Source organism: Mesocricetus auratus, unplaced genomic scaffold (genome assembly GCF_017639785.1).
Source record: "Mesocricetus auratus isolate SY011 unplaced genomic scaffold, BCM_Maur_2.0 Super-Scaffold_100038, whole genome shotgun sequence".
NCBI lineage: Eukaryota > Metazoa > Chordata > Mammalia > Rodentia > Cricetidae > Mesocricetus > Mesocricetus auratus.
In genome coordinates, this window is record NW_024429216.1 from 2688535 (window position 1) to 2707867 (window position 19333).

The window sequence follows — 19333 nt, forward strand, 5'->3', positions numbered from 1 at the left end:
CAGCCCCATAGATGTCTTTGAACAGCAAACTGTCTAAAAATAAGGTGTTGAGAACGCTGACCCTGAACTGCTCGGGTCCCAACCCCACACGTTCCCTAGGGCAATGGTTCAGAGCGTTTCCAGGTAAACACAACTGGGTATAGTAAGAACAGACAGCATTGGTTCCAGAGACTACCTTCTAATTAACCAAAACAACCAACCCGAAACCCCCTTACAACTTCTTTGTGTGTGGGCATGGATGCCAGTGCACATGTGTAGTGGTCAACGCGAGGGAGTCAGTTCTTCCTTCCCACGTTAAGTCCCAGCGATCACATTCTGAGTCCTGGAAAGCGCTGCAGTCATTTCACCGGCCCCACGGGGCTTAGATCACGGCCTAGGACCCAGTGGACACTCACCCAACATATGAAATTCCTCTCTGTTGGCTTGGTCCCAACCCACCAACACCAGTCCCAAAATAAGACACCCAAAAGCAACAGGGGCCGGAGGGGGCCTGAGTAGAGTTTGGAAAAAAAAAAGATTGGCTTTTAATTTACAAGAGTTCTAGATGTACAGAATTCTCCCTTAAAAAAATCGTTATACACAATAAATACAGTACAAAAAAAAACCTTTATCTTACAGTACTAGTTTTGTCTCCGAGATTTCAAAACGTGGCGTGTGGGCTGGAGGCAAGAAGAATACAGGGAAGACGGTTTGGGAGGAGGAAGGAAGACTCGTGTCTTGTTCCTCTGGAGGGGTGGGGGTGTTGGGAATCTCTCTTACTCTCTCGTGCATGTACACACACGGGATGACTCAGGCGTGTGCACGTTACGGATGGGACGCAGGTACTTTGGGACACTGGCTTGAGTCCTTGCTTCCTAATTTTCCAGGCTCTGTGGGCAATCGGAAGAGAGTCGAGCCTGTCTGAAGGTCTCTCACTGCTCTGGGCGCCCCGGATAGTGATCCATGAAGCCAATCAGATAAGGCCTGGAATTCGGGTGTTACCGGTACATCAACCCAGTAGCCCAGTTCCGGGAAACACTCGTTCTTATCCCCTGGCCTGGCCTGTGCCAGGGGAACATTGTACATTACAGCCCCCCTTCCCCTAGGAAGCCCACGCCCCATCTCAACTCTCTAGCCAACGTGGATGCAGGAGGGTGGGGGAGGCCTTTGTGACTCAAATAACTTAGGCAAGAATTGTCAGGGGAACTGGTTTAGCGTCCCCTTAGAGGTGGAGGTCGGCTGCCAGGCTGCTTCCCCTGGAGGTGGGGTTGGGAGCACCTGACAGGGGCCGCAGGAGCAGCCCAGTGTTATCTGTTCAACGTCCTGGCACCGAGGCCACCGTTGTGGCTGGAAGGTGGGAAGGCGTCTGGCCTGTGCAGGGGCACTGGGGATGTGGGGGTGCCAGGCGTGGGCCCTGTAAGGGGGTAGGGGGCTGTGGGTGTCCGGCCAGGGGCCTGCTGCAGGTTAAGGATGCTGTCAATGGCGCTCTGCAAATGCTCTGTGAGCGTATCGTCCTGCGGGCTGTCACTAGAGAAGCTGGCCTGGTCCACATCAGGGGATTCGGACTTGCGTCGTTTGGCCGGGGGTAACGTGGGGGCTTCCCAGCTAGGTTCGGTGGGGCCCTGGCTGGTGGTGGAGGCTGGGGTTTCTGGGGGTGGTGGGCCGCCCTTCAGAACACGCTGATACAGTTCATCCTCCACAGCAGCCAGCTCGCGGATCAGCCCGCTGGTGGCCTCGTCCACCTTGGCAGGCAGTGGGGTCGGGCTGCTCGCACCCCTCGGCCGTCCCTGTGCACCCTCGGCAGCACCTGGGTCGCCCACGTTCTCACGGTAGGTCTTGCGCAATGGTAGGCGTGGGCAGGGTGCAGGCACTGTGGGTTTGCGCGCTGCGGGCGGGGGATGGTCTAGAGTGCCATTCATCTGCGCCTGCGTGGCAGGCGGGGGTGGGGGCGGAGCCGGGCGCGGCGGGGGCTCCGCCCCTTTCACAGGTGCCGGCGCCGGCAAAGGCTGGTGCACAGGGTCCAGTGCGGTGTTGTGCACCACCTTGCTGAGCCCCGCCTCCTGTTTGATCTTAAGCTTGAGGCCGATGCGACTGCGGGCCTCATAGGTCTTGATGGGTGGCCGGTTGCGGGAGGGCATGGGGCCGTCCTCGTCTGCGTCCAGGGATGAGGCGGCAGAGGAGGAGGAGGAGGATGAAGATGTTGATGACAAGGAAGATGATGCTCTGGCCCAGGTCACCGAAGGGGAGCCGCCAGCCCCGCCGTGCCGGATCACTAGCTTGGTGGGAAGGTGAGGAGGGGGCTGGGCAGAGGTTCCGGATGTGGAAGATGAGGATGATGGGCCATGGCTGGATAGCCGGTGACCCTCGGAAGACACTGGGGCAGGGAAGCCGAGGGATCGGGAGGAAGACACGTACTCGTCTGTGGAGTTGGGACAGAGAAAATCCTCAGGGTTAGTAGCTAAGCTGAGTGAGGTATTTGTACACTGAATATTTTATCTTGTGGTTCAGCGCGAGTCTAGACCAGCAGTTCTCAACCTGTGGGTTGTAACTACTTTTGGAGTTGGACAAACCTCTCACAGTGGTCACATAGCATATCAAATATCCTGCATACCAGATATATACATTATGACACATAACAGCAAAATTACAGTTACCGTATGTCAGGGGTCACTCCAACATGAGGAAGGTATTAAAGGGTTGTAGCATTAAGAAGGTCTGGACCGAGCAGACCCTTGGGTCACCCTACTCTGCAGGCTTCCTTTATCAACGATTCCCAAGCACTCCCTAAAACTTCACTGCCCTACCAGGGTTGCGTGAAACAAACAGTAAGAATTTAGAGCAGAAAATGCAGCCCCAGGGAGGGTGTAGCGGCCTACATCTGTCATTCTGGCTACTCGGGAGGATGAGGCAAGAGGATCTGGAGCACAAGGACCATTCTAGACTTCAAAACAACGGCAAGCCTGGGGGCCTAGTGAGACCCTGTCTCTAAAAAAAGCAAAGCTGAAAACAAAACAAAACAGGATTGGGGAGTGATTCACCAGTAGACCTCCTGCCTAGAATCCCCCAGTAGGGGGCATAGCTCAGTGGTAGTGCCTCTGCCTAGAATTTCCCAGTGAGGGGCTGGAGGCGTGGCTCAGCAGTACAGCCCTAGTCTAGCATGCTCCCAGCCCTGAGTTTATTTTGTTTTGTTTTTTCTCAATATATGTTTTTATTTAAATTAGAAACGTGAATGTTTCACATGTCAGTCCCAGCTCTCTCTCCCTTGTCCCTCCACCAGCCCCCTAACCCCCCACCCAATCCCCACATCATTCCCCAGGGAGGGTGAGGCCCTCCTTGGGGGTGGGTCTCCAAGGTCTGTCATTTCATCCAAGGCAGGACCTAGGCTCTTCCCCATGTGTCCAGGCTGAGAGAGCATCCCTCTATTTGGAATGGGCTCCCAAAGTTCATTCATAAATCATGATAAACACTGATCTACTACCCAAGGCCCCAGTGATTTCTGTGGCCTCCTCCCTGGCACTACATTCATGGAGTCTGGATCAGTCCCCTGTTGGCCTCTCAGCCATCAGTCTGGGATTCAAGAGCTCCCCCCTTATCCGGTCAGCTGTCTTTGTGGGTTTCATCATGGTCTTGACCCCTTTGCTAATCACTCCTCCATTTCTGTCACTAGGTTCCAGGAGTTCAGTTCAGTGTTTAGCTGTGGGTATCTGTCTCTGCTTCCATCAGTCCCTGGATGAAGGTTCTAGGATCAGCCCTGAGTTTAAACACTAGGACCTCACAAACGAGCAAATGCTTCAAGGTTATTTCCTTGTTTTCTGATGTGCTAGGCACATGCTCCGTATCATGCACACCCACAGCCCCAGGCTGGTTGCATATAGCTCTGACTTATCCCATGCTGCCCATCAGATTTGTTATAGAAATTCTTGTGTGTGATCACAGGGTCCTTCCCAGACCTAGTAGGGACACTCAGAAGACACATGTATGTACACATCTCCTTCTCAAAGGCAGAAAGCTCCAGAACATAACCCAAAGCATTCAGAAAGATTATACACTAGCGTCCTGGCTCCTTTGAGTGTATAAAAAGACCTAGGGCTGGGAGAAGCAGAATGGTGGATTGTTTTCAAGAGCATAATGGTACTTGAATGTGGGAGAAGGCTTAAGGGGAATTTGGAAAAGCCAGGGGTTGTGGTATGGCTGCATGAGGAAGTCCGTGTGCCCCCTGGGAGCAAGGAAAGCTAAGGCCACTCAGCATACAACCCTTGATGTTTTTTGTTTTGTTTTTAGACTAGGCTGTCCTCAAACTCACAGAGCTCCTCCTGCCTCTGCCTCCTGGGTGCGTCAACCACTCAGGCTGCTCCTTGGGAATCTTAGCAGCAAGGTGCATGCCAGGTGGGGGATGTCCCACTCAGGGATGCCCCAACCCCCCCTCACCAGGCTTCTCCTTGGCGAGCTGCTTATCCAAGGCAAGGGTGGTCTTCTCCTCCTGAATGAACATTCGGTCGATCATAACCATCTCCGCAGAAGGACTGACTCTCTGTGGTGCCGTGAGGCATAGGACACACGGGAGGGCAAGTTGGGGAAGAGAAGATATTGTCAGGATGTGAGTGGTGAGGCTGCAACCGTCTACCTCCCTCCCAGCTAAGGAGAGACCCCCACCCCTGTCCAGAAGGAGGCAAGGACAGTTCACAGCAGGGAAGGGACCCCAGCAGCCTGAGAATCCTACCCGGGACTCTTCCAGAAGCAAAAGGCGGTATTTATTGAGCATGGCCTGGGTGCGTTTGAGCAGCTGCGTGGAGACAGTCTCAAATTCTTCATCCACTGAAGGAAGAAAATCCACACAGGCAGAGAAATGGGTTGGGGGAAGCTTGAGTAGACGGCCAAGTGAGCAATGCTCACCCTAGCCCATGGTCTGTGGCCCGAACACCGAGGGCCGGTGACTGAGCTGAGCGCACTTGGGGACACGGGAGGAGAGCAGCGGGGAAGCCTCACCTTTGTGGTAGTCGCTGGGGGAGGGGAGCGCACCCTGGTAGACGTGGTAGGGCAGGAGGCGATGGAGGGCGTCCTCGAAGGAGGGGAAGGCTGTCTTGTAATCGGGGTGCAGGACGGAGCCCTGATGTTTGTGGAGATGCTCCAGGAAGCTGGGGGTGGGGTTAGACCACAAACGAGGGCTGGGGGTGAGGGCCGGGGAATCTGATCCTGGACCCCAGCCCTGGGCTATAAACTCGAGACTGTAAAGGAGGGTGGCGCCACTTGTCTCGTGGCTTCCCTGGCCACGGACCAAAGCTAACGGGCGGGCGACAGAAGAGTTAAGAGAAGCTTGGGAAGGTGAGGGGTCGGGACACTCTCGCTTAGAGTAGCCAAGGTGGGAACCTTAAGGTCCATGCTGTTCCGTCTCCTGCCACCAGGGGGCAGGACCTCTCCAGTGCCTCTGACCTGAGAGTGCGAAGAGGTGGGGCTGCCTAGGAGGGTGTTAGCTTTTAAACGCCCGCTCTGTTTCTCAGTTGTGGTTCTCTATGGAATCCCTATCACAGTAGATTGGGTTTCTCCCATCACGTGACCGCGCCCCCCCCCAAGCCTTGAAGACTGGCACGGTGGTGCAGATCTCCTACTCTTGTTTATCTGTTGAGGTCTGGAGGGGCAAACACTCTGGTGGCAAACACAAGCACCACTTACCCTCAGCTTGCCTGCCTTCAGCCAACAGGCAGCCGTCTTAACCACCTATTCAATTTTCCCGACTCCCCACCTTCCCTGGCCCTCAAAGTGATGTGCACTTATCCCGCGGGGCCCATCTGGACAGCCTGGCTTCTATCCACCCATCTGCCTGGCTCTCCCCCACCGCTGACGCTGACCCGGTACAGACACAGTGACAGCCCTGACATCAAACTGCAGATGGCAGCTTCTGAAAGTCAGCAGCCTGCCCATGCCCCCTCCTGAGCCCGCTCCCATCATTCCCTTGGAGTCCAGAGGGAATGCATACAACTCTGGAGAGTTGGGAGCTGGGACTCTGTGGAGTGCTCGGGGCAGGGGGCTGTCACTCACCAGGCTTCTTTGCTAGGTTGCAGCACGGGCTGTTTCTTCAGGCTACACAATTTGCCGTCATACTGTGGAAGGAGGAAAGGTTGAGTGACCAGGTGCTGCTGGGAGGAAGACTTCTCGGTCTCCTCAGTCTAGGTCCCCTCTCTAGCCAGGGACATGGATGGTGAAGGGGGCTGGCCCCGGCTACCGCATCCCTGCCCATCAAGAGATACCCGGTGGGGCAAGCCAGGTATGCTGTGATATGCCTGTGTCCCTGGTTAGCCTTAGCCATCAACTCGACACAGCCTAGAGGCACTTTAGAAGAAGCCTCAACTGATGTCTGCCCTTTGGGGATGATCTTGATGGAATGACCCAAGAGGGCCCAGCCTTTTGTGGGCGGCACCATTTCCTAGGCCCGAGCTTTGTAAGGTCCTAGCCTAGCAAGAAGATAAGCCAATGAATGATCAAGCCAGCGTTATAAGGTCCTAGCCTAGCAAGAAGATAAGCCAATGAATGATCAAGCCAGCGAGTGACGAGCAAGGAACATTTTCTCCCAGGTCTCTGCCCCGGCTGCCCTTAACGATGGACTGTGACCCCGAAGACAGCTCACACTTGGATCCCTAGCTGCCACGAGGTTCCTTACCTGCAGTGCCGGGGGCTTCCCTGACCCAGACACAGCAGCTTTGGCCACACTCAGGGTTGGAAGGTTGCTGGCAAAAGCTTTGTTTTCGGCAGGAAGTAGAGAAGGGAGGCCTAGGGTAGAGCAGGGAAGGGTGAGAGAGGACCCAGGGGTCGCCAGCACGAGGAGCCTTCCTCCGCCGTGAGTACCCTTCCCATCCCACAGCTCACCCAATGCCCCGTTCCCGAGACCTCTCCACCTGCTGGTACCAGCATGGTGGGGTAACCTGGGCTGTTCTACCCCGCGCCTATGCCGAGGCAGGAGGCCCCTCTCCCTACCTGTGGTGGCCATAGGTGTGGAGGCTGGGGCATGGCTGGAGGAGGCAGTAGCCCCAGGTGGTGCCTGTCCGGTGACTAGCACAGAGGCAGTAGGACTGGAGAGGGGCCCCAGGGTGGTGGACGTCTGCGGGGGGGCGGGGGTGCCCCCAGCCTTATTCTGGAGGATAATCCCGGACGGTACCTGGGGAAGGACAGGTGGTTGAGGGGTGAGGCATGGGATCACAGTGGGGGGCGGCCAGATGCGCAGGGCCACACAGTAGGCAGGGCACAGGGCAGGGGGCCAGTTTGGGGAGGTGGGGGAAGTCAGGTGTCCCTACTGACGGTTACCTGGTGGAATCTTTCCAGAAGTGCTTTTGGCTGGGGCAGTGCCGGAAAGGGGGCGGTTACCATCTGGAAGGTCCGAGGTGGTGGTGGAGGGGGTGCTGTGGGCTCAGGGACCACGTGGAGGGCTGGTGGTGGAGTGGGGGACTTATGGGGCCCCTGGCCCGGTGGGAACTGGAGCCGGAAGTCAGGGGGCGTGGGGACCGGCAGCCTGGCGGAAGGCTCAGAGGAGGAGGCCGTGGTAGAGGGGGTGGAGGCAGGAGGGAGGTGGGGGGCTGGGGGCAGTGGGCCCTCAGGGGGCTGGGATGGGGGTCGCAGAGGGGGTTGGGGTGGGCCTGGGGCCGTGGGGGCTGGGGTGCCGGCCGGTGGGGGGGCACCCAATTGATTCTGGATGACGAAGATACCAGGTAGAGTTGGGGGGCCCTGGGGTGGAGGGCAGGGGTGCAGGGTGGGCTCCAGGGGCGGGCAGGTCAGGCTCTGTGGCTGGGATGAAGGGCGGGAGTGGGGTCTTGAGGGGGGGCGGGAAGGGGGTCTGGCAGGGTGCGGGGAGGGCATGTGGGGACTGTCTCCCAGGGGGGCCTGGTGAGGTAGTGATGGGGAGGAGGCAGGGCCAGGGGCTTTCAGTGGGGCAGCTGTGGGGATCTGTATGGAAAAGGGGGAGAGAGAGGCAGAGACAGGCTCAGATTGGCCTCGGCTTCCAGTTTCCCAAGGCGCCGTAACCGCTGCCATTTCACCCAGACCTCAACCTTACCACCCCAAGCGCCATTCTCTGCCTACCCGAGTCCCGTCCGAGGCAGGACGCCACTGCCAACACCCGTGTTTCTCAACTCCCCCACATTACCCGCCACCCCTGCATCCTCTCCTACCCACACCCCTGTCGCCGCGCGTCCCCCACCCTACTCTCCGCTCTGATCTCCCCTGCGCACCCCCACCCAGCGGCCGAAGGCAAGCCCCGCAGGGTGTGCGGATTGGCGGCAGCAGCAGAGGAAGCAGCGGCAGGGACACGGGGATACCACAAGCTGCTGAGCAGGAGGCAGGAGGAGCACAGCACAGGGAGGAGCACAGCACAGGGAGGAACCTGCACGACACTAATTACACGGACATGTGGCTGCTGGCCAACGTGGGAGGCTTCGGGACACGAGGGCAACAGGAAGTGGCCAACCATGGGAAATGGGTGTGCGGGCGGCGTGTTCCGGGCGCTGCGCTTGGGGTCCTGGGTTTTGTTGCCTGTCTCAGTGTCCTGGTGACCCCAACTCCATGTCCGCCTTTGTATGCATGTGTGGCAGTTCTAGACAGTGGCCAAACCGTCAGCCACACTATCCCGCCTGCATCCTGCACCAGGGCACTGTCCTTCCACCCAAACAGGCCCCAGTCAAGTCACGACCGCAGCAGGCACTGTGTACCCAAGACCTGGCCGGCACCTTGACACTGACTTGGCCACCAGAACTGGCTAATGGGATGTCTCACAGTGTGGCTTGCGCTCATTACTTCATAGCTAAGTGGGCAGAGTTGACAGCTGCAGGGGAGGGGAGGTGGGGACGATCTGCCACCAAGGAGAGGCAGAGCTCGAACTGTTAGGTCCTCGAGTGTCTCCCATCCTACTCCTGGGACATTGGGCTGGCAAGACGGCTCAGCAGGTAAAGACTTGCTGCCAAATCTGATGACCTGAGTTCGATCCCCAGAACCCACATGGTGGGATGAGAGTCAACTCCCACAAGTGGTCCTCTGCCCTCCATACATGGTCTGCGGTGCGCGCACGCGTGCGCGCGCACACACACACTCTCAAGACCAGGGAGTCTGAGGGCTCCTCACTCTACCTCAGTGGTTCTCAACCTTGCTAATGCTGCACAACTTTAATACAGTCCCGTCGTGATATGAAGACCTCCAACCACAAAGTTAGTTTCCTTACTACTTGGTAACTGCAATTCTGCTACTGTTAGTTATCATAATCTAAATATCCGCATTTTTCTGACGGTCTCACGCTGAGAACTCAAGGGGCAGGCAATTTGCAGGTCAGCATTCCTGCCTGCACCTCTGCATGGGCTTTCCCCTCCCGAGCTTAGCTCTGATTAACTTTTGGCAACTAAGAAACAAAACACACCCCAAACAAACTAGATCAAGCAGCCAGCCTGGCTACCCCTACAGTGCTGCCAGCTCCAAACAGGGGACAGAGTAACATAATAACAGCTCTGGGCCTGCCACACAGTGAAAGGGACCGTGCTCCGACAACGCCAAAGAAGGCACCGTGCTCTGGTGATTGCAAGGTTTCATTTCCTTGGGATTGTGCCTCAGTTGGTAGCATGTCTGTCTACTATGCACCAAGACTTGGGTTCGATCCCAACCTGGCATACTGGCTCAAGGGCTGTGATCCCAGCACTTGGGAGCTCGAGGCAGGAGGATCAGGGGTTCAAGGTCATCCTCAGCTAAACAAAACAGACCTTTAACTTACTTTTTCCTTCTCCAGGAAGTTTGGAATGGGCATAGGGGTGAAGATGGGGCAGGGAAGAGCTGTGCTAATGTCTCATGTGTTTTACCTGCATGTACGTCTGGCCCACAGAGGCCAGAAGACAGCACTGGACCTCCTGGGACTGCTGTGAAAACCGTTTAGGGATATTAGCGATTGGTTTACTCAGTCTTTCCACAAATAACAAAATGTTTCATTTGGATTTCTTTTCTTTTTTTTTTTTTTTTGAGATGGGTTTCTCTGTGTAGCTCTGGTTGTCCTAGAACTCATTCTGTAGACCAGGCTGGCCTCAAACTCAGAGATCCTCCTGTCTCTGCCTCCCGAGTGCTGGGATTAAAAGTGTGTGCCACCATCACACCAACTTACTTTTTTTCAAAGAGTAAAAGCGGGGCCAGAGAAATGGCTCAGCAGTTAAGAGCACAGAATGCTCTTCCAGAGGATCTAGGGTTAGATCCCATCACCCGCATGGTGGCTGTGTCCTCCCTCTCTCTGTCTCTGTGTCTCTCTCACACACACACCTAGAGATATACATGTAGGCAACATGTAGGCAAATATACATAATTCTTTGTTGGTTTTTCGACACAGGGTTTCTCTGTATTGTTTTGGAGGCTGTCCTGGAACTCACTCTGTAGACCAGCCTGGCCTCGAACTCACAGAGATCTGCCTGCCTCTGTCCTCTGTCTCCCGAGTGCTGGGATTAAAGGCGTGCGCCACCAACGCCCGGCTTTTTTTGGTTTTTGAGACAGCATTGTGCAACAATCCTAGCTGTCCTGGAACTCTCTCAGTAAACCAGGCTGGCCTCTGCTTCCCGAGTGCTAGGATTAAAGGTGAGCACCTTTATTGCCAGCTCAAAAATAAATCTTGAAAGATAATCTCAGTCCTTGTTAACAGGGATATCTACTGTGGCCATATTTACAATAGGGAAAGAAACAGACCAGGTGTCTAGGAAAAGCCAGTCCTTTCCAATACTCTAAATGCCTTTCCAGTAATGGCCACATGGGGGCGCGGGAGAGCTAAGTGAAACAAGACTATATTGCTGACAATTTAAACTGGTTTATGAGTGTTGGGAGGATGGCTCAGTGGACAGGCCTCGTGAGGTGCACTCTGGCACAAGTACATTAATATGCACATGCAAAGTAAATTTAAGAATAAATTTAAAACATACAAATGTAAGTACAAAACAGTCAAGCAGCGGTCCAGTGTGTACACCAAATCTGCTAACAGCACAACAGCACTACAAAGCTATAGTTTGTACAACAGTACAAAGCAAGTAGGTCTTTGTTTTGTTTTGCTTTTATTAACTCAGACTAGCCTTAAGCATCCAGTAATGTTCCCGCCGCAGCCTCTGGAATGCTTCGGTTATAGATGTATACTACGTCTAACTGACACAACGGTTAAAGAGAAAACTCTTCCCCGGGGCTGTCATACTGCACTACAATCTCAGGAGTCCAGGGCAGGGGTAATGTATACAACCTATACGATCAGTCTCTAAGACATCCCTAGCCACCCCACTGCCCCACATCATCCCAGGGTTAGTGTCTGTGACCAGGAATTCCCCCAGAGAGATCCTGTGTCACTTCCAAGACTAAGCCACAAAGCAGGCTGGTTTTCGCACCCGCGGCTGGTTTTCACTACTCGCCCCTGGGGAAAGCAACCACGGCTTGCTGTGACCTGTCTCTTCGGACGCCCACACAGGCTGAGCTGGGAGGCAGGTTCACCAACCTCAGCAAGCCTTTACATGACTGCAGTCTCATGACCTGCAGGCTAACCTGGAACTTACTCCGAAGCCCAGGATAACCTTGAACCTCTGGGTCTTCTTGCCTCTGATTCCCAAGGGGGTAGGCAGGCCTGCTAGCATGAGCCACCACACCCAGCTACCTGGCTCCTTTTGGTTAACAGACCTGGTGTAAGTGGTGGCGCACGCCTTTAATCTCAGCACTTGGGACGCAGAGGCAGGTGGATCTCTGTGAGTTTGAGGCCAGCCTGGTCTACAGAGTGAATACCAGGACAGCCTCCAAAGCCACAGAGAAACCCTGTCTCGAAAAACAAAAAACAAAAAACAAAAAAACAAAAAACAAAAGCAAAAAAGTATAAAAGTGGGGCTGGAGAGTGGCTCATTACTTAAGATCACTGCGTGCTATACCAGAGGTTTTGAGTTCAATTCCCATCAACCACATGATGGCTCATGACCATCTGTGATGAGATCTGGTGCCCTCTTCTGGTCTGGAGGCACACATGCAGACAGAACACTGTATACATAAAAAATCAGCACAAGGCACTATATTTCACCTGTTACATTGGCCACTTCAATACACTAGTGAAGCTGGTAAAAACAAAACACAAAAAACAACCCCTCAAAACACAAAACAAAAGTACACATTACACTGCTGACAAACCTAATCAACTGACGGTCCACAGAAGGCAGCTTGGAGACACCACTGCAATATAAAGCCATACACCTTTTAGTCCCAGGAAACTCAGTTTAAAGAACTTATTCTAAGTTAGGTGTGGTAGAATGGACTTGGTAGTCCAGTGACTTCAGACTCTGAGTGAGAAGGACAACAAATGAAAGGATTAAACTAGACAAGTTAGCAATATTCTCTCAAAAATGTTCAAAGGGCTTGTAATGTATCTCACAGTATATGCTTCCCTAGACTCCCCCAGTGAGGGGCTGGAGGTGTGGCTCAGTGGTAGAGCATCTGCCTAGAATCCCCCAGTGAGGGGCTGGGGTGTGGCTCAGTGGGAGAGCATCTGCCTAGAATCCCCCAGTGAGGGGCTGGGGTGTGGCTCAGTGGGAGAGCATCTGCCTAGAATCCCCCAGTGAGGGGCTGGGGTGTGGCTCAGTGGGAGAGCCCCTGCCTAGCACACACAAAGCTCTCAATTCAAACCCAGATCCCCAAACAACGATTTATCCTGCAAAATGCCACCTACGCAGCTGTTAACTGTGGCCTTGTTCATCACATGTAAAAACCAGGAGTGACTTCAGAAGCCCACCAGCACGACTAGCTAAAGAAATAACGCACCTACACAACGGTCTACTACGCAGTTGCCAAGGCCAGGCTTAAACTGCGCATGAGTGTGAACGCAGGCACAGCACGCTACCACATTTTATAAAACTGGGAGACAGAGTGCTCATGTGTGGTCATGCTCACGCTGAAAGGCCATTCCAGGCTCTGTCCAGGTGGGGCAGAGGGTTTCAGTAAGGCTCTTCCGGCTGTGGCCCAGACAGGGTCTCATGGAGCCCAGGCTGGCCTCAAACTCCCTAGGTCCTGAGTACCGGTTACAGACAGGTGTCGTGTCTGACGCCAGCATGTGCTGAAGTGTAAACGAGTTGTGGTACCCGATACAGGAAGAGGTCATTCCCCAGCGCCCTGCGACTTGTGTCCATCTAAAGCCGGACTCTCCCCGGGCTGGCCCTGGTCTCAGATGCGCACCGTGGCCAGGAGACATTCAGGGGAGACGAGAGTGAAGAACAAAGAAGACAGTGCTTTCCAAGGCAGCAGGACGAGAGGCAGGCGGGGCAGAGCGGGGAGCCGCGCGAGGAGCAGGCCAGGCTGCCAGGGTGCATCTACCTGGGGAGCCGGAGCTGGGGAAGCCTGGCTGTCGGGGGTCTGAGCTCCGGGGCCAGCTCCTTTGGTCACGGGTGTGGCCAGGGCTGGGTCTTGGGCAGGAGGCGGGGCGCTGACTATGACCGAGGCAGGCACCGAGAGGTGGGGACCCTCCGCAGAGAGGGACTGCTGGCTCCTCTCCTGCAAGGGGCCACCCGCACAGGGTCAGAAGGCCCTCCCAGAGGCAGTGGGCTCCCGTCTGAGCCTGCCACCCCCCCTCGGCCTCATGGGGGGCTGCGGATGAGAGGCTCAGGGCAGGCAGACCCCAGAACCTCTCCCCACCATCCTGTGTGTTCTACACACTCCCACGCCGATACCCTCCCCCTGTCTGTCGGTTCACTAAATATGTCCCCGTCAGTCTGTCAGTCAATCTACGAATGTGGCAGACACCCCTGAGCCCCCCCACTAGCTGCCTCAGCTCAGCGATGTGCCACTCAACCCCTTTCCCTCCCTCAACGCTCCCCCGTACCTGGGGCAGGAACATCTGGAGGGAATCCTGAGTGAGGATGGCCGTGGTAGCCGCAGGGGGCGCCTGCCCCAGGACTATCTTCTCTGGGCTGGCCTGAGGAGGGGTGGCCTGAGGCTGGGTGGCCGCCTGTGGAGTCGGGGCCTGTGGAGGCTGCTGTGTCGGTGGCTGTTGGAGACCCAGGGACAGCGACGTGGTGACGGCAGGGGGCACCTGGGTGGCAGGCTGAACCGCCAGAACAGGCGTGGCCTCCCCAGTGGTGGCGGCTGGGGTAGTGGGTTGCACCAGCCCGTCAGGGGTGTTGAGCATGGCCACAGCGCTGGGGGGCAGGGTGACACCCTGGAGGACGGTGGTGGCGGCGGGGCCAGTCGGGGCTGGCTGGCTCTGGGTGGGCAGGCTGCCGGTGGCCAACGACACGGGCATCTGGAAGAGGGCAGGCTGGCCCACCTGGATGGGGGCTGCGGAGAGGATATGTGCGGCGCTGTGTGCCCCAGAATGGGGGGCCAGCACGGGGCCCAGACTCAGTGAGCCCGCCAGGTTCTGGTTGGTGAGGATCTGGTTGGCAATGAGCTGTCCACCCGCATGGGGTGCTGTGGCTGTGAGGATCTGGCCACCCACGTTGGCAGGCAGGGCAGAGAGTGACTGGGGAAGCTGGACGGCTGGGGTGCCTGGCAGCAGAAACTGGTTCTGGCCAGGCAGCATGTGCTGGGCAGGGATCACAATACTGCTGCCTTGATTGAGGAGGTGGACGCTCATGGGCTTGCTGAGGGCCCCGGGGGGCTGCGGCGGTGCTGTCCCCGTGGTGGTGACTGGTGGCTGCTTGAATACATTCGCTTGCAAGGCCGGCGCGGGGAAGCCGGATAGCACCACATTCTGGCCAGCTTTTCCTGCGGCCATGAAAGTCAGGTTCTGGGGACCCTTAGGCTGCTGTGGCAGGGTACCTGGCTCACCCTGGATGGTGAGAGTTGCCCCCGTGGGGGTGAAGGGCTTGGGTGTCAGCTGGTAGAGTTTGGGGGGTAGCACCCCTGCAGGCTTGGGCTGGATGGGCGTGGGGGTTCTGTGTAAGATTACATTGGGTGCTTGTACCAGCGGGGACGTGCCAAGGCCTGAGGCCACCGCCAGCGGCTGTCCCGAGGGTGCCCCACCGGCTGCTGCAGTGGCAGCCCCTGTCCCGGCAAATACTGAGTTCCCGTTGAGAGTGGTGGTCACTGCGGCTGGGAGATTTTTCTGGATAACCAGGCCGGTCCCCTGGGGGGACACACCAGCAGATGCCAGAGTCACTGGTTCTGAGGGCCCGGCTGCCGAGGCCAAGTAGCCACTGACAGGCACCTGCTTGGCCAAGAGCTGGGAGGTGGGTGGGTTAAGGGCCATGACGGGCTGGCCCACCACTTGAATAGGTGCCAGACCCAAGGTGGCTGCTGTGGCACCCCCAGGGCTGCCATTGGGGAGGCCCTGAAGGCCCGGAATGGGCTGAAGGGTCACGTTGCCCAGGCCCACGGGTTGCAGGAAGGGCTGAACGCTGAGGGCCTTGTTGACCACATCCTGGGGTGGCACGAGGGCCTGGTGGGTCAGGACCGTAGGTGGGGCTTGCAGCCCCAGGAGATCTGCACTGCCTGGGAAGAGAGTCTGGGGTCCCGCCGTCACCGCAGCGGCTCCTGTAGCCCCAGCCCCGTTGTCAGCGGGCTGTAGGGTGGGTAGCTGGAAGGGGCCCAGGTCCAGTTCAGCCTCAGCCTCCAGGGTCTGTTCTGTGATGTTGGCTTCCTGAAGACTCTGCTGGAGAATGTCACAGGGCTGTTCTGGGCCCCCGCCGCCCCCTCCACCTCCTCCTGCAGCAGGGGAGCCCAAGATATCATCTTCCAGGAAGTCCAGGTCCACGCTGGGGGCAGGCTGGCTGGGCTCTGGGTTTAGGTGGTTGCCGGAAGCTTCCTGCACATGGAGCTGGAGGGCAGTCAGGAGAAGAAGGCAAGAGCCGAGGTCACCAAAGGGACACTTGGTGTCGAAGGCCACTACAACCCAATGATTTTTCTATCTGAAAATGGCTGGATGCAGATCAAACCCTGACTGGGCTGTGGGCTTGACTATGTAACCTGCAGTTTGCTTACTCTGAGCCCAGTTTCTCTCTCTGTACCCATCACTAGAAGGCAACAAGAATATTGGGGATGGACGTGAGGCAGATTGCTCAGTGGGTAAAAACATTCACCTCACAACCCCATGACCCGAGGTCCAGCCCCAGCTGCCAATGGGCAACTGACTGTTTCAATCTGGGCAGCCGACTGTTTAAATCTGTCCTTATGCTTGTACATGCATGCCATGTATGCCCTCGCCCAAGTGTCACACCCACACACACACACACCCACATATACACCATATTAGTAAGTTAAAAAAATGTTCTTTTTTTAAAAAGCAAACAAACAAACAAACAAAGAGTCTCATTATGTAACCCTGGCTGACCTGGAACTCACTACATAGACCACCAGGGTAGCCTTGAACTCAGGGAGCAGTCTGCATTTAAAAAACAACAGTCCGTTGGGCAGATGGGAGAGATGGCTCTGTGGGCAGAGGCAAACCACATGCAGGGTTGACAACCCGAGATCCACCTCTGTACCCCACAAGGTGGCAGGAGAGAACCGGCTCCTGAAAGTTGTCCTCTGACCTCCTCGCACAAGCTGTGGTAAACTCATGCACAAGTACACACACACACACACACACACACACACACACACACACGCACGCACAGGTGCACACAAAATAAGTAAAAGAAAGGATTTGTGGTTCCAATACTCCCTACAAACCAAGAGCATGTAATGGATTTCTTCTTTCTGGGGAGGGGGAGGTTGAGACGGGCTTTCCGTGTAGCCCCAGCTGTCTTGGAACTTGATGGATAGCCCGGGATGACCTCTCTTTGCCCAGGCTAGATAAGAACTCGGTATGTTGCCTACGCTGGCCTTGAACTTGCTCCATAGCTAAAGATGACTTTTTCTAAAATTATGTATACATGTGTGCCTGGGTGCATGTTTGTACAACACATAGGTGCCTGGTGTCTACAGAGGCCAGAAGAAAGTCGAACTCCCTGGAACTGGAGTTACAGGCGGTTGTGAGCCACCACGTGGGTGCTGGGAACTGACCTCAGGTCCTCTGCAAGAGCGGCCCGTGCTCTTAACCACCGAGTCATCTCTCCAGACCCCATGGATGACTCTGAACTCCAGATGCTCTTGTGTCTATCTCCCAAGTGCTGGGACCATAGGCAAGTACTGCCACACCTGCCTGGTGTTCTGTTGTTTGTTTTAATTTTTGTAAGAGCAAACCCTGCTGGGAGTTCTGGGTAATCGCATAATGATCCAGTGCGGGGGGGGGGGGGCCCCGCAGGGTTGTCAAAGGAAGGCAAACAGGTGATGTCATATATGACACATATAAAACATGTCTGATTCCAAAATTCAGTATGAGGCATTGGGGTTGGGGGAAAGACAGACCATAGCACAGCAACTGCTGCCTGGGGATGGGGGCGGGGGCTGGGCTGGTGCCATCCTCACTGGGACTGTGACCAGTGGCTAACATAGCTCAATAGGCCACGGGAAATACCCAAGCTCGAGGCACGTCAACTCCTCATATTGTGACTAGATGGAAGAAAGATTCAGAGTTGGGGCTGGGCATATGGCTCAGCTGCCTAGAGAGAAAGAACCTGAGTTCGGTTCCCAGCACAGACTTGATGTGGCTGTGGTGGTGGTGGTGGTGGTGTATGACCATAATCCCAACACCCGAGGGTAGAGGCAGAAGGATTAAAAGGTGAAGGCCATCCTCAGCTACCCAGTGAGCTTCTGTCCGGGACCACACGAGACCTTGTCTCAGAAAACCAAAATACCTAAATTTCAATGAAGGTGTTAGCAAAGGCAGAGAGGTTACCGCCGGGACCAGGTCTACAAACCTAAGTTGTTTCTCTAACCCTGATCATTATCACGAAAGGTTATTTAGAATAGGATGTTATTATCGCTTCTGGGCCTTTTGGCTAAGATCAAGTGTAGAGTATGATGTTATGGTTGATGGAAAACTAAATGAAAGTCATTCATCAAGTAGCATGTTAAAAGAATGACAGTCACAATGACAGGGAAGAGGGAAAGAGGAGGGGACGGAAGTTACACAGTGGCATAGGAGAAAAGGGGAAAAGACGCTCAGCACGGAAAGGGCTTGTCTCATAACTGACAATCTGGGTTAGATTCCCAGACTCCCCCCTCCGCCCCATCACCCCCACAAAAAGCCGGTGGGGGGCTGGGCAGTGGTGGCGCACGCTTAGTCCCAGCACTCAGAGGTAGGCGGATCTCTGTGAGTTCGAGGCCAGCCTGATCTACAGAGCGAGCTCCAGGACAGCCTCCAAAGCCACAGAGAAACCCTGTCTCGAAAAACTAAAAACTAAAAAGCCAGTGGGCATAGAAAGAAGGCTAAGCAGTTAAGAGCACTGGCTGCTTTTGGAGAGGACCAGGGTTCGATCCCAAGCACCCACATGGGCGGCTTATAGCCATCCGTAACTCCAGTTCCAGGAAATCAGACACCCTCTTCTAGACACCTCGGGCACTGTGCATAATACGTGATATACAGTCATGCAATCAGGCAAAACGTTCACACACATAAAAACCATAAAATACTTAAAAAAAAATTAGAGGCATCAGTCATCCCCATGGTGGGAAGGTATAGAGACAGGAAGACTGCAGGATGGGCCACCCAGCCTTGGAAAGTTCCAGGGCTTATAAACAGCCCTTATAAAACAGGCTTGAAGGCTCCTGACAAACGACAGTACCCCAGGCTGACCCCAGGCCTCCACGTGTATAAACACGTGAACTCTGTGCACACACACACACACGGAGAAGCTGGCATGGTCAAGCACGCAGTACAGGCTCGATGTTCTCTGTGCTCTCCTATCTTCACTTTCAGAGCAGATACAGCGTTGTGTAGGGGAGGAACACCTCCCCCAGAGCCACATGGTATCTACCAAAAGCACCAGAGCCGGCCTCTGCCCCTCTCTACAGCCAGGGTGGAGAGACAGCTTAGTTCCTGAACACCCCCCACCCCACCCCATGCCCGCACACACACCCGGGCATGCCCAGCCTCTGCAACTCCCTCCTGCACCAGCAGTGTACCACTGGCTGGCCACTTACCCCAGGACCTTCATAGAAGGCACTTTGGGCCTCCACGGGGGCATCCAGGAGGTCATCGCTATCCAGCTGCAATGAGACGACCCCCCCAAACCCAAGGTCAAAGGTGAACAGGGCAGGACCAGACTCTAGAGCGGAAGTCAATGCGGGTTTGAGACAAAAGAAGGAGAGGGGGTGTGTGGGAGCGAGACGCACACTTACCACCCCAGGCACTCCCCCAGCCTGGCCTCTAAGACTCCACCCCTCTGCCATGCCAGCCTTGATCTTGGGACTTTGGCCTCTTGGTTTGCACCCAATCTGTGCCCCTGAGTGAAACTCACAGTCCTCCTGGTAACACATCTCCCAGGGGCTGTGGCAATGCCACCTGCTCATGAAATCTGCC

The 19333-nt window shown here is 55.6% G+C and overlaps 1 protein-coding gene and 1 long non-coding RNA gene across 6 annotated transcripts in view; one reads left to right on the top strand and one right to left on the bottom strand.

Annotated features, from left to right (window-relative positions):
* Positions 1-495: 495 nt before the first annotated feature.
* Positions 496-19333, bottom strand: part of Bicra (BRD4 interacting chromatin remodeling complex associated protein) — a 72192-nt gene continuing 53354 nt past the window's right edge. For 2 of the 5 annotated variants that reach the window (XM_005086449.4, XM_013125521.3), the window contains exons 5-15: positions 18955-19020; positions 13811-15745; positions 13306-13482; positions 7276-7911; positions 6949-7129; positions 6635-6744; positions 6016-6077; positions 4966-5114; positions 4700-4794; positions 4408-4510; positions 496-2398 (exon numbers count right to left, since the gene is read on the bottom strand). In XM_005086449.4, the coding sequence (XP_005086506.1) occupies positions 1287-2398; positions 4408-4510; positions 4700-4794; positions 4966-5114; positions 6016-6077; positions 6635-6744; positions 6949-7129; positions 7276-7911; positions 13306-13482; positions 13811-15745; positions 18955-19020 (4626 nt within the window). In that variant the 3' untranslated portion in view covers positions 496-1286. The remainder of the gene's footprint in view (positions 2399-4407; positions 4511-4699; positions 4795-4965; positions 5115-6015; positions 6078-6634; positions 6745-6948; positions 7130-7275; positions 7912-13305; positions 13483-13810; positions 15746-18954; positions 19021-19333) is intronic. The other 3 variants (XM_040734341.1, XM_021223267.2, XM_021223268.2) reach the window with 3 other exon arrangements.
* On the top strand, positions 2187-6701 carry LOC121135492. The gene is made up of 3 exons (XR_005872596.1): positions 2187-2267; positions 6032-6241; positions 6549-6701. It is a non-coding gene; the product is annotated as an uncharacterized LOC121135492 (long non-coding RNA).